Source organism: Sinocyclocheilus rhinocerous, unplaced genomic scaffold (assembly GCF_001515625.1).
Source record: "Sinocyclocheilus rhinocerous isolate Xijiao unplaced genomic scaffold, SAMN03320098_v1.1 scaffold711, whole genome shotgun sequence".
Taxonomy (NCBI): Eukaryota; Metazoa; Chordata; class Actinopteri; order Cypriniformes; family Cyprinidae; genus Sinocyclocheilus; species Sinocyclocheilus rhinocerous.
Window position 1 is genome coordinate 2,870,903 of NW_015641018.1, and position 13,724 is coordinate 2,884,626.

Consider the following 13,724-nt stretch of genomic DNA (forward strand, 5'->3'; position numbering starts at 1 on the left):
TTAAAGGGTTAGTTCACCCAAAAATGAAAATTAGCCCATAAATTACTCACCCTCAAGTCATCCTAGGTGTATATGACTTTCTTCTTTCAGACGAATCCAGTCGGAGTTATTATTACGTTTTGAATATGGATATTTTTTTTACAAAAACGCATCGATTCGCTACAGGAGGCCTTTGTTCACCCCCCGGAGCCGTGTGAGACACTTTTTTTTTTATGGATGGGCAATTTTTATTTAAGTTCTTTTGGACTGAAGCAATGCAACACCCGCTGAGTGGCATTAAACAGCTTGAAAGATCAAAGACACTTTTTAATATAACTCCGACTGGATTCGTCTGAACGAAGAAAGATATATACTGTACACCTAGGATGCCTCGTGGGTGAGTAAAACGCAGTCTAATTTTCATTTTTGGGTGAACTAACCCTTTAAGACACATGGCAGCATTGCTTTACATAGCTCAAATAAACCAAAACATTATTCGCTCAACAATAACTATAACTAGACTACAGCTAGACCTTATATAAAACAAACAATAGAAAAGTAACAAAGCAAGATGTCCAGTGCTTTACAGTAACTCGAGTGGTTTTTTAAAATGTTAAAACGTATAAAAATGTGAATGTCGATTAAAAGCCTCACTGCTGTGGCAACATTAAAATCAACGTCTGTAGATTCCCTCAGAGCTGAGCACCCTTTTTATATCAGACTGACAAACACTGCCAGCCATAAATATTTGGTAATAAATATTTTAAAAAAGCACAATTTCTGATGCTTAAAATACACAAAACTCACATTACACAGAGTAAAAGACCTGTAAAGAAATTAGAATCGTCTGGATGTTTTTGGTTTGTATATATAAGGCTAGTCTGTGCTACAAGTTGGTAGCACTAAGCCTGTGATGCATATACATGTGTGTTAGCCAAGGTTAGAGTGTGTTTGCTCAAGAACCCATTCAGTTCACCAGAGAATGTATGCGTATGAAGGCTTATAACGCACTATGGTGTGCACGAGTATAACCGGAGCACCTGTCGGGTGGGCAGGTGTCAGGTATTGGTGCGTAGTGCTTGAGACTGTGCTCGGCGACGGGCTAATCTAGAGTTAGATGGAGGGGAGAGCCTCATGGAGCAGACCATGGCACCAAAGTCCTCCTGCTCTTCCTCCTTCTGAGACAGCTGCCGATTGAACGCGATGGCATCAGCGGCGAACTGTGTCAGGTCTTTAGTGCTGCAGTTTCTGTGGGTCCAACCAGAGAGACGGTTAGAAACATTACAGAGACTGGAAAATATACTTAATCTACTGCATCGAAATCAAATACCTTTGTAGAACACGAGGAGTTTGAAGAACTCTTTCAGGTGCATTCTGAAAATTTAAACGAGTAAATAAAAATGTAATAAAAGTAAAAATAGACAATAATATATATGACATATATTTTGTATATTATTACATTAGATTTGAATAATGTATACTATCGACAAACGTTTGGGCTTGGTAAGTCTTTTTAATGTTTTGGGGGAAAAAAGAAAAAAAAAAGAATGCATTAAAAAAAAACAGTAATATTGTTAAATTATTACAATTTAAAATGTTTTCTTTTTTTAATATATTTAAAAATGTAATTTATTCCGGTGATGTAATGCTAGATTTTCAAAATATTCTTACATGCTGATATGCTGCTTAAGAAACTATTATTATTATTATCAATAAAGGGCTGCTTAAAGCTGCAGTCCGTAACTTTTTTTTGTGTTCAAAATTTACCAAGTGAGCACATCATTTTTGGCTTATCCTGAATCACTACAATAACAAGTTTTTATATTCGGACTATTTCAGAGTGGCACTGGTGGAACCGCTGCGGAGTAGCCCAGTACCGGCGTGATTTGTCATAGACATAAACAGAGAGAAGTAGCTCCGGCTACAATGTTCTTCCGCAAGACGCACGCAGTTCTGTTTATTAACCGCTAGAGCGCCAAAAGTTACGGACCGCAGCTTTAATATTTTTGTGGAAACTGTGATACATTTTTTTCCCCAAGATTCTTTAAAGAATAAAAAGTTCAAAAGAACATTGTTTATTTGAAATTGAATGCTTTTGTAACAAAGTAAATGTCTTTACTGTCACTTTTGATCAATTTAATGTATCCTTGTTGAATAACTTACTGACCCCATATTTTGTGTGTGTGTATTCATACATAAGTATACATATATATATATATATATACACTGTGTGTGTGTGTGTGTATATATTAACTTACTGACCCCATATTTTGTGTGTGTGTATTCATACATAAGTATACATATATATATATATATATACACTGTGTGTGTGTGTGTATATATATATATATATATATATATATATATATACGTATACATTCCAGTCCAAAGACTTTACATGACATCTATTTTGTGTCATGCAACTGGTTTTTAATTACCTAGTCATTCCTACTGAAAGGGTTAAAATGCAATAAGTAAAATTGCTGACTAAAGAACGCTGCTTTATTATCAGTTATCAGCCCATATTGGTCATCCCTGTTAAAGATGAAATCAAGAAGTCTTCAAGAAAAACAGAGCTAAAGACTCACCCCTTGCACCCAGGGATGCTTCAGGACCTGGGCAGCACTCAGCCGTAGAGTGACATCTCGCATCAGCAGCCGCGAGATCAGATCTTTGGCATCGGCTGAGATCTGAGCCCAAACTCCATCCCTAAATTCATACTTCCCCTCCTGAATCCTCTCGAACAGGTTGTTCTGAACAGGAGAGGACAACACTGCTAAGTTGTCTTCGTGGATGAAGTGAATTCTCTACATTTTTGAATTAGCGTGTGCTTTACCTGGCAGGCACGACACGTCTCTCCTCGTTCCCAGCCGCAGTTGGTGCCGCAGTGGCCGGTGAAGGGAGGACTCCCGCTGAGCAGGATGTAGAGAATCACTCCGAGGCTCCAGAGGTCACAGCGCTTATCATAGAACGAAGCCTCGTCCGTAAAGACCTCGACCACCTCAGGAGCCATGTACTCAGCTGAGCCACACTAGAGGACAAAACACATCCCTCAAAACATGCTACTCCACAATTTTACAGTTTTAGGATGCCAGAAGCACAAATACCGGTGTGGTGAGCTCAGGGGTAGTTATTGGGGTACAGGCACTGTTTAGCTTTACTCCACTCCCAAGATCAAAATCACAGATTTTCACAGGAGAAACCTGAGTAAAAGCAAGAAACTCAGTACAATTAAGACGGGCTATAAACATACAGTGCATACACTACTAGAGGTGGGTGATATACCGGTAGACATGATTAAACAGTAGAAATTTGTCAACTGCTAAGAGATTTTCTGTAGCCAGACAAACTACACGTTACCTTATCAGTATATTCACACAGGATATTTTCAGGCTTAAGGTCCCGGTGAGCGATTCCTGTGGAAAGAGTGAGAGGAGTCTGAGTAAACACACTCGCAGTGAGTCATGGTCACTGGGCCACAGAGTAAAAGTATAGTATTTACCTTTGTTGTGCAGAAAGTCCAGTGCATGTGCTATATCCCTGACTACATGACTTGCCTCTCTCTCATCAAAGTACTTTCGACTCTGGATGTGTGTTAAAATGGAACCTTAGAGGGAAAGAGAAAACTATTCAGAAACAAATAACTGAGAATGAGAATGCATCTGTATTTTACCATAATACAGTATATATTAGTGGTCGACCAATATATCGCCAACGCCGTTATATATATATATCGGCCGATTTTTCAAATATCGGCATCGGCTGATAAGTTTTTCTGTTTGGCCGATGTGTTCGAGGCGGGACTTTCCATGATTGCGTGTTCTGTGACGGTCGGTCCGTGCGAATTGAATGCGGACACCGGACAGGAGGAGAGTTCAGCTTCACTGGAGACGCGCGATCGACAAACTTTAAACTCGTGACTGATTTCAAATTATGCTGTGCTTTATGCATTTCCCCACTGTCATATTCATGTCATTTTCACTGTGTGCTGTATGTAAAATGAGTGTTACCTTGGCTTTATTTGAAAAAAATATGATTCCCAATGCAAACAAACTTCCCAGAATACTGAGTGCCCTGTTGGTTACAGTGTTTACTTCCTTTTTAATTGTATTTTTATTAAATATTTATTTATTTGTGAAAAATACTTTGTCTTCTAGAGTATAAGTATGTTTATTTTACACGATTATTTTTTAATCCATTTTCATATTTCAAATTTCTTAAATACTCAATCAACGTAAACTCAGCACACCTGAAACGACGATAGGACCATGGGAACAAAATCAAACAAAAAGTTGAATCAAAAATAAGTCTGTACATTTGAAGTGCATTTGCCTGATGAAGGTCAGTGGACAGAAACGCTGCGTTTAATAAAGTTTAAGAATTAGCAAGTATTGATAGTGTGCAGGTTCGTTACTTAAATTTCTTAAATACGAATTAAAATAAATAAAATTATATCGGCCACCCTGCTTTCCAAGATATCGGCATCGGTATCGGCTGTCAAAAAACCCATATCGGTCGACCACTAGTATATATAATTTATTATACAACTGTACAGTACCTCCAAGCAACTTCTCAAACACCAGATGAAAACAGCAGTCATCTTCAAAAAACTGAATGAGCTCCAGAATGTTCCTATAGAGAAACACACAATGTATGCAGTTGAGCAGTTATGTATAATACGAACTACAATCAATTACAGTAAATTCTGAAATTAAGTTAAGTATAATGAGTACTGTGGAATAGGATCATACTTATTTCCTTGACACTGGTAAAGCGTCTCCAACTCTCTGAAAACTCTACTGCGACTGTGACCAGCGTTCTTCTCAATTATCTGAGAAACGTAACCACACGTTACACACAAAGTCTGTTTGACAAAGAACTACTCTGTTATTTTTCTAAATATTTACCATTTTGGTATTATTATCTTATGGAAGTACATAGGGTTTCTGCAGGTTTTATGAAGATAAATGTACACCTTTTTAACACCAAGTAAAGAAAATGTAGGCAACACAATTGTATTAGCAACACTTCAAAGATTAAAATACAACTTCCAACCAATCTCCATAACTTTTTAGTTAATTTTACAACAAAAAAAAAAAGCTTATGGTTTGAATAGGTGTCATTAGAATATAGAAGTAGCTTTTAATGTACCTTCTGATCACACTGCAAACAACTGATGCTCTTAAAGGTGGGGTAAGCGATTTCTGGTAGCTAATGTTGACATTTGAAATCACCAAAACAAACACGCCCCTACCCCAAAAGGGTCTCACCCCTATTTTGATAGCTCCGCCCCACCCATACGTACGCAACCCAGGCAACGATTTGTTCTGTGAAACAAAGCAAAACCAATGTTACACCATGTCTACAACAGACGCAAGTGGCGTGGCGCGACAAAATACTATAGAACTCATTATAATCAGTGATGCTGTCTACACCATAGATATATATACATATCTGGGTTTCTAAAGCGTTTTTGAAAAATCGCTTACCCCACATTTAATCTGTACTTTTCTCTTGTTTTCCAGAGCAAATGTGTACAAATTCTTAAATCGAAAAACATTTACTTAACAAGCAATTTCACTGTTTTCAGTGAAATTGATCAAAATGAAGTGGGTTTCTGATTAAAAAAGAACAAATATCTGCCAATGGGCTCAGAAAAATCAACTTAATTCCAAGGGAAACAAGGTTTTATTCCCCATTGACAGATATTTGTTCTTGTTTTAAACATAAACTCACTTCATTTTGTCCAATTTCTCAGAAAACAAGACTTTATTTCTTCATTCTGCATCTCAAGCAAGTGTATCTTGATGTAAGGATGTTTGTATTGGAATTTTTTATTTTTTATTTTGCAGTGCATGCAACATTTAATGCCATGACTTCTTGATTTTAAGACTTTCTGCTCTGATTTAAGGCTTTAATTTGTGGAAGGGCAAATTAAAGACTTTAAAACCTTTTTAATACCCACAGAAACCATGTAATTGTAACTACAAAATCATGAAAAAAAAATAAAAATCATCTCACCTTGACAGCATACTCATTGCCGTTCTGTAAACTCACACAGCCCTGGACTTTAGCATAAGCTCCCTGACCCAGCAGCTCGTCCGTCAGCTTGTACAGATCTACAAAACACACACACACTTGTGAGTTGACTTACCCAATCAGGAATTGTTGCAATCACACATTTTGAAAGATCTGATGATGCACAGATTATACAGACTGCATGCTGAGGATAAACCATAAAACAAAAAGGCGCACATTATGAGGATTAATAAGAGTTTTTGTAAAGATCTAGATGGTTTAGTACCAATAAATTTGCCAGTGAAACTGTCCGTGGCCCGAGTTCTTCGTTTCTTTTTCCGCCGTGTAACCGGGTCTGTGATGGTGATTGGTTGACTGCTCTCCATTCCTAATCCCAAAATTAAAAAAAAGAAATAAAAAAACACAAATCCACCAGATGTTACATCACGGATTCTTAGGTATTCTGTCAGAATTTAGTTTTTTGAAATGACTGGATGATTTGAAGGGTGTATTTTTAAATGTTTCGTCACAAGCATCTGTACCTGCGGGGCTGTTGGGGGCATGAGAGATCGGACCACGGCTCTCCACCTGGCCAGGTGCCAGAGCGCTACTGGTTATCTGTGAGAAAGAGAGAGAAATGTACATTTAAAACACAGCAGCAAAGCTCCTTTGCTTCTAGAGGCATATAGAGTGCAATAGTCGGGTTGCAGAAATAAAAATCCCTTTCGTTTTCTCCATAGGGGAGCTGATTTTGAATGATAACTTGTAAACCTGTATACAATGTTGTTAATTGATTGTATATGCTTTACGCATCAGTTCACATTATTTAAAATTATTTGTGCTTTGTAAATAATTTGTCTGATTTTCAAATACTTTTTCCTTTAAATCAAAGTTTATGTTGCGAGTCATATAGTTTTGGTTCTTGGTATAAAGACTTTTTAAATATGCCTATATGAAAATGATTGGGGAAAATACTTCCGGAACCAAGGCTGCTGGGAAAAAAAGCTTATTTGCAATATGCAAAGCATCAAGCATAAACACAAAAGGTGTTTACTTGAGCATTTTCAATGGAGTAAACAAGAGCCAGGCGGTCACTGACATTCACCTGCATACAGATATGACCTTGTGCGCTTTATATGCTTCCCCATAAAAGTTTAAAGGCTAAATGATCCTTATATTTCCATCATATTAAAGTTGTGTAAGACTAAATGATCAATAAGTTAGCAGTTCACTATCGATATCAGAGAAAGAGGAAGCGAACACTAAGCTGTAAAACTTGCAGTGTGCACTTATCAGATTTCTCGCTGAATAAGGCTCACGTGACTAATGTGTGCACCCATACCTAGCATGAAATGCCTATACTAGACGGTTAGTTCTGTTTTACTTATTTACCCGCAGTTTGAGACTCACAAACAAGTCAAAAGCCCGTTTTAAGTTAAATCGTGATACTTGCCAGTACCTGGCGTGAGCAGTGGAGCGCCTGAAGGTCCGCGATCTGAAAGAAGAAGCAGACACGATCATTCCAGAAGCCGCGCGAGACGGAACCGTGACAGCTGGTTTTCTTCAAAGTAGGTTGAGTGAAATCATGTTAGAGCTATTTAAACACTTAGTTTCCGCATTGAGAAGCGATATCACTGTCCTGACGTGTTTGGTCAAATTCTTGTCATCTGGCTGCTGAGGGGAAAATCCAGCACACTCAACAGGATATATTACGGTTTTACGTAATTACAGAGAAATTCAGGTGGATTGAATGATAAGTGACATATAGGAAAAGAATACCAATATAAATCGTAGTATAAGAGATATCGCCATTCGTTAATAAATAATAACGGTTTTTGGATAACGTAACGGATGGATTAGCGTAGTAAGGGCTGGGAAAATTAACATATTTAAAGCAACAGTAGATGTCAAAACTGACTGATAAGGAACAATTCATCCAAAAATTCTAAAAATTGTTTTTCTTTTCTCTGTGATGCATGAAAATAAATGTTATTAAGCAGAATGACAACCACGGTCGCGGTTCACTTTCACTGCACAATGAAAGTGGAATGGATATCAGTCCCTCTTTTATGTTCCACGAAGACTCGGTTTGACTGAATCAACTGACAGAATTCTTTATGGAGTGAACTAACTATCCCTTTAAGAAAAGAAGAACTGTAAAATGTGTTACGAAAAAAGCAACAAGTGTCAGAGAATTAATTAAGTGTAGCAGTGTCGGCAGAATATGATGGCGCTAACCAAATAGATAATGCTTTTTGAGTAACTGAAAATCTTCGTTTTTAAGACACGAAATGATTGACTGTGATAACTCGCGCGTTCAGAATTAAGGAACGTTACAAGCGTTTGTTTTTGCGATCTAACGATTCCTTGGCGCGAATCGAGCGATCCGTAAAGCCATATCATGACACAGATGTAAGCATCAGCGAGCTGACCTTAGTATAGCTATTTGAGCTCGTGTAACAAACCGGTTATGTATACATTATATATTTTATGCATATTTAAAAACAAAACAAACCAAACAAAACTCAAACCTGGAAATTGCGGCCGAATGAGTCTAGCTGTGCCGTGACTGCCTCCATCATCCTGCGCTGAACAGCAGCAGTGAGGAGGAGGAGGACAACAACACAGAAACACAACAGCTCCACCACCCCAAACGCGCCAACTGCCCTCCTACTGTTGGACGCTGTGGGGCATTTGCGAATCATACTATGGTGACGAGTTGGTTCATGAATATTAATTAGGTTACGTGATTGGGCGAACAGGGGAGATTACGAAGTCACGTAAGCATGAGCTAATGAATATTCATATTCTAAGACAGCGCTGCCACGAATCTGATTCATATATTCGTATTTCGCACTGGAGAAATACCGGTTTCACTCACAGACTAGGGCTAAGGAGGAATGCAGGATTGGTGTCGGTCAAATTTAATGATTAGACTCATACACGGAATGAAACTCGATCTTTTAATGTTAATGCTGCTGACTACCGTGTCCGTAGTGGAGAGTCCCCATAAAAGAGTTATGCAATCGCTAGTTTGATGTGTAGTGAGTTTCGGTGTTATCATTATGCTGCTATAATGTATTAACGTTTTGAATCAGATTGTACTTATATATTTCCTAACATTTGTTGTATTAAATACATTTTCATGTAGATTAGTTGTGCTCACACAGTATAAGAAATGTCTGAAAGTAATATTTCATTGTTTTGAGAAACTTGTTTTGGATTTTCCGATCCAATAAATTTTTTTTTTAAATAAATAAAAATAAAGAAGAGAGTATTGACATTTAAAATGTTTGTATTTTAAACTTGCATGCAAAAAATACATTGTCAGAACAAAATGTCTGAAATAAGAATAATACCGTTGAGTACTATTCATCATCAGTCACTAGCTATGGTAATAGTTTCTTACTGCACATGCCCTGGTTAAATAAAGATAGCAAAGGCTTCTGTCCCTGCACTGGCACAGACACGACAGAGCAAGAATGCAGCCTCTCAGACTTGGCAGAAGTTTAAGACATGCCATCTCCAGACATGTTATCCTCAGGAACAAATATTTTAAAAGGTTCTTTGAAGTCACGTGGTGAATTGCTCAAAAAAATGTATGCAGAATACTAAGCAATCGATGCATCATTTCAGATCACTGCTCCAGAATTTGAGATACAGTACATCATTTAAACATTTACTGTCTCAAGAACGTGTGTTGAATTACTGGACCCACAAGTGTTTCAGTAAGAAGCACAGATGCATTGCATTTTTAGCTCATTTGTGAGTCTCTGATCTCGTCTGATCTTAGATCAGAACTTGGGTCTGAATGTTTGACATTTGGATTCCCATCCGTTCTCCGCATCTTTCAGTTACAGATCTTCTCTGTCATTTCTTTCTGTGAAGACAGAAAGGACAAAGTTATTAGGACATACATCACAAGCATTTGCAATGTGCTGTCAGCATCTAGTTGTTCATAGTTAGCTAAAGCAGAGTGCAATCTGCTAACTGCCACTATCATAATTTATTGTTTTGTGTCTAATAACAGTAACACAGTCGCAACGTACACACTTTAGTTCAAATCGGTTGTCAATTCACTTTTCAGTGCTTATTACTGTTCTGTTCACACACAGTTCAGTAATTTACGGGAGTGACATCCGAATTCTACAACCGAATGAACAACCGAAAAAGTGACAACCGCATTTACAGAAATTCTACGCAGCATGTGCACAACCGAAGTGTACAATTAGTTGTTAATGACGTATTTAAATGCATATCAGTGTTTTGTCATTACTGTATGAGGGATGAAAGAAATTATAGGGAACGTTTTGACTCATAGTGTTGTCAGATCTTGCTAGAAAAAAACCCCCTTAAACTCACATCCAAACATGGATTCTTTAAACTAAGCCACATACCAAAATATAGTGACCTGCACCTGCTACTTTATTAACTCCGTAAACTGGATCGCTCTATGAGCCAAGCCCAACGATGCTTTATTAGCGTCGCTTATAATAAGTGGACATGGCAACACTTCCAGAGCGAGCTCTGCAAAGTAGCCTTCCAAAACATAAACAAAATACAACGGCTCTTTTGTCGGTGGTTTAGTTAAAACCGATGAACATAACGCGTCTTTAGCTAAACCACCGTCAACCGAGCTGTCGTGTTTTGTTTATGTTGGAAGGCTGCTTCGCAGAGCAAGGGGCCTGTTTCATAAAGCAAGTTTACCAAACAAGCCAGGCTTATTTCAGTTAGTCGGACTTATTTTGAACCACATCAACTGACAATAAGTCAGACTAACTGAAATAAACCTGGCTTGTTTGGTAAACTTGTTTTATGAAACAGGCCCCAGGTTGCCATGTCTACTCATTATAAGCAATGCTTATTAAGTGTTCTAGGCCTTGTTGTTTGGGCTCAGCTCATTTTATAGAGATAACAATGTAGGCAGGTGTAGGTCATGATATTTTGGTATGTGCTTATTTCCAAGATAACACATTTGGATCTTGCCTTTTTTATAGTAATATCTGGCAACACAGAGTCAAGCTGTACCTCCTTTCCTGTGATTACTTGCACCACAACTCTGATATGCATTTAAATACATCAAGTTCGGTTCTGTACACATTGCATAGAATTTCTGTAAATGCGGTTGCCACTACCTGAATTTTTCTGCAGTCAAACTTTTTTTAATTGTCACTCCCGTAAATTACTGAACCGTCCGTGTACAGAACAGGATTAAGCACTAAAAGGTGAAGATGAAGCTGCATTTAGCTGCAGTGTGTATGTGGCCACAGTAATGAAAGCACAGCGCTCTCACAAGCGGCTCCAGCTCCGAGTGGTCGATGAGGCTGAACTCAGAGATGAAGTAGTAGTAGTGTTTGTAGCAGGTGTTGATGTGGGCCTCAGCTCCCATACTACAGATCATGTCAAAGTGATGGATGTACACGTGTACAAACACCCGAAACAAGCGGCTCAGTATCTTCTTGCACACCTGCTGAAAGTTCTTTGGAAAAGGGACTCCTAAAAACAGAAGAAAACCAGCATCACACTCAAATCACATCACATTCAAGATGCTGTATGATTTTCTTTCATGAGAAAATTCAAATGCTATTTTAGGAGAAAAAGCACACAGAGTATGTCTCGAGGGTTTTCGGCCAATAGTTCAGTCTGTGGAATTATGAATTGTTGGCAGTGCTTATAAGTATAGCTTCTGTAACTCTATCCAGTAATATTTTTTTCAGACAGAAGTATGTATCTGGTGATCCCTGGCCCCACAAATTATACGGCAATTCCTGAGAAACGTAACTGGATCATTTCTCTAGCCAGTTACCCGTTAATATTTCTACGTCGAACTGTTTTTGTCTTATTTCCATTATTTCCATTATCTCTGCTCATTTATTAATATACTAAGCTTTTCATAGCGATTTACTAAATTAGCTTAAAGGTCAATGACAAATAGGAGTGTCCACAATAAAGAAAAGGAAAATCCAGTAATGCATATGTGCTAAGTTCGTATGTGCTCTTTGTATTCATGTTGCTTTTCATTATGTGATAACCATCACATAAAATGTAATAACATATTTTCCTTATACCGTAAATACTTGTGATTTAAATAATTATTTTCAAAAATGTTTTTAAATATTATATATATATAAGTTCTTTTTAAAAATGTCATTATTAATTCATAAAAATATTATTACATTTTATTTATTGAAAAGGATAAATTATCTGATATTTGTAAGTAAATATATCTGATAACTGTAATTAAAATTAACCTTAAAAAGCTAAACTTAAAAAAATAAAAATAAAAATAATAATAATAATTTGTTACTTGAAATAAAATAAATGTTTACAGAAATTTTAAAAATCAGGTAGTTGCCAAGGCAACATTTCTTATTTTAATTTAGTTTAACATGAGGTAACTACAACTGAAATAAAAATTAATAAAAGCTAAATAGACATATATATATATATATATATAAAACATTTAATGAATGATGTGCTGATTAGATTGGGGGTTTATGCAACTGGGAAACTGCAGTGGATAACATTTATGACAATAACCATGACACATATGTGATAAATAAATACACTGTAAAATCTAATTAGTTGGGCTTACTTAAAAAAAGCATGCAAACCGATTGCCTTGAAAAAACTCAGTAAAGTGAAATAGGAATAGTATGTTGTACTGACAAATGCTTAGTTAGTATAGTTTACTTACACGAGAGTTCTAGGAACTAAAAAAGAACAAAACGGATTCAAAATATTAATAAAAACTATAATATATCACTGTTCTTGAGCTTGACACAGTCAGCAGGTGTCTCCCAATTTCCTGTTTTATTAACTGTTTTTTGCACTATGTGACTTGAAGGTTTTTCAAATATTAATAAGCAGTGAAGCAGTTTTGTTAAAATATTTTTTCTAAGAAATAACAATAAAAGATAAAGATTTTTTTAAAAAGAGTTGAAAGAGTTTCCTCTTTTTAATAAAGCATGTTTCTATATTATGATATTAAAACCGTTATCCCACACTGACATAATTTTAACTTTTAACATAATTTTAAAAAACGAAAATAAAAATTTGGAAATTAACAAAAGTAAATGAGCCCTATCACAGTGATTTGATTTGTCTGGAAAACATATCTGACGTCACGCACCTACTCGTGTAGGAAAGATGTCCTCATTGTTGATGAGGGACTCGATCCAGTTCATCAGGAGGTTCATGTATATAAGAGCAGGCAGTTTGGTGGGCCTCTTGTATTGATCCCCATCCTGCCACCTGTATTCATAACGTGGCCCTCCAGACATGATGGGACAGCTCTTCTCAGTGCAGAACTCACTCACGGTCCCGTAGATGAGGTTGATTCGATTGAAGAAATCCACCACATGCACAGCTATCCAGTCATTAATGTTCTCCCCGTCCGGCAGCTGCACCACTTTCCTCAGGTTCAGGCCTGATTTCAGAGACGCTTGGGCTCTTTTGTACAGCTCAAAGCGCTGGGTTCCAGGTTCAAATCGCTTTCGAGGCCGGAATGTTTTGTCTTTGCTGAAAACCTGCCCCAAGCACAGAGCCATTGCCGAACTGAGCAGGGTGACGGAGACGTCAGATCCAAGCAGGATCTGGAAGATTGTGATTTTTCACTCGTATGATTCCCAGGGCCCTCGTCACATCCAATAGGGAGTTTCTAGAGAGCAGAAAAATATATAAATGTATATTTGAATATAAAAAAAAAAAAATAAAAAAAAAAATAT

The 13,724-nt window shown here is 37.2% G+C and overlaps 2 protein-coding genes across 3 annotated transcripts in view; both read right to left on the reverse strand.

Annotated features, from left to right (window-relative positions):
* Positions 1-372: 372 nt before the first annotated feature.
* mknk1 (MAPK interacting serine/threonine kinase 1) lies at positions 373-8,637 on the reverse strand. The gene is made up of 14 exons (XM_016570091.1): positions 8,529-8,637; positions 7,457-7,492; positions 6,540-6,615; positions 6,284-6,385; positions 6,001-6,098; positions 4,731-4,810; positions 4,538-4,611; positions 3,482-3,586; positions 3,340-3,395; positions 3,087-3,182; positions 2,816-3,010; positions 2,568-2,732; positions 1,310-1,353; positions 373-1,227 (listed from the first exon to the last, which is right to left on the reverse strand). Exons 1-14 carry the CDS (start codon positions 8,577-8,579, stop codon positions 1,038-1,040), a joined length of 1,368 nt encoding a protein of 455 aa, XP_016425577.1. The 5' UTR covers positions 8,580-8,637; the 3' UTR covers positions 373-1,037.
* Positions 8,638-9,315: 678 nt separating this feature from the next.
* Positions 9,316-13,724, reverse strand: part of LOC107753835 (MOB kinase activator 3C-like) — a 7,018-nt gene continuing 2,609 nt past the window's right edge. The window contains exons 2-4 of one of the 2 annotated variants that reach the window (XM_016570095.1): positions 13,130-13,657; positions 11,291-11,493; positions 9,316-9,877 (exon numbers count right to left, since the gene is read on the reverse strand). In XM_016570095.1, coding sequence (XP_016425581.1) covers positions 9,848-9,877; positions 11,291-11,493; positions 13,130-13,547 — 651 coding nt within the window. In that variant the 5' untranslated portion in view covers positions 13,548-13,657 and the 3' untranslated portion in view covers positions 9,316-9,847. Of the gene's footprint in view, positions 9,878-10,868; positions 11,494-13,129; positions 13,658-13,724 lie in introns of those variants that run through there. The other variant, XM_016570094.1, reaches the window with a different exon arrangement.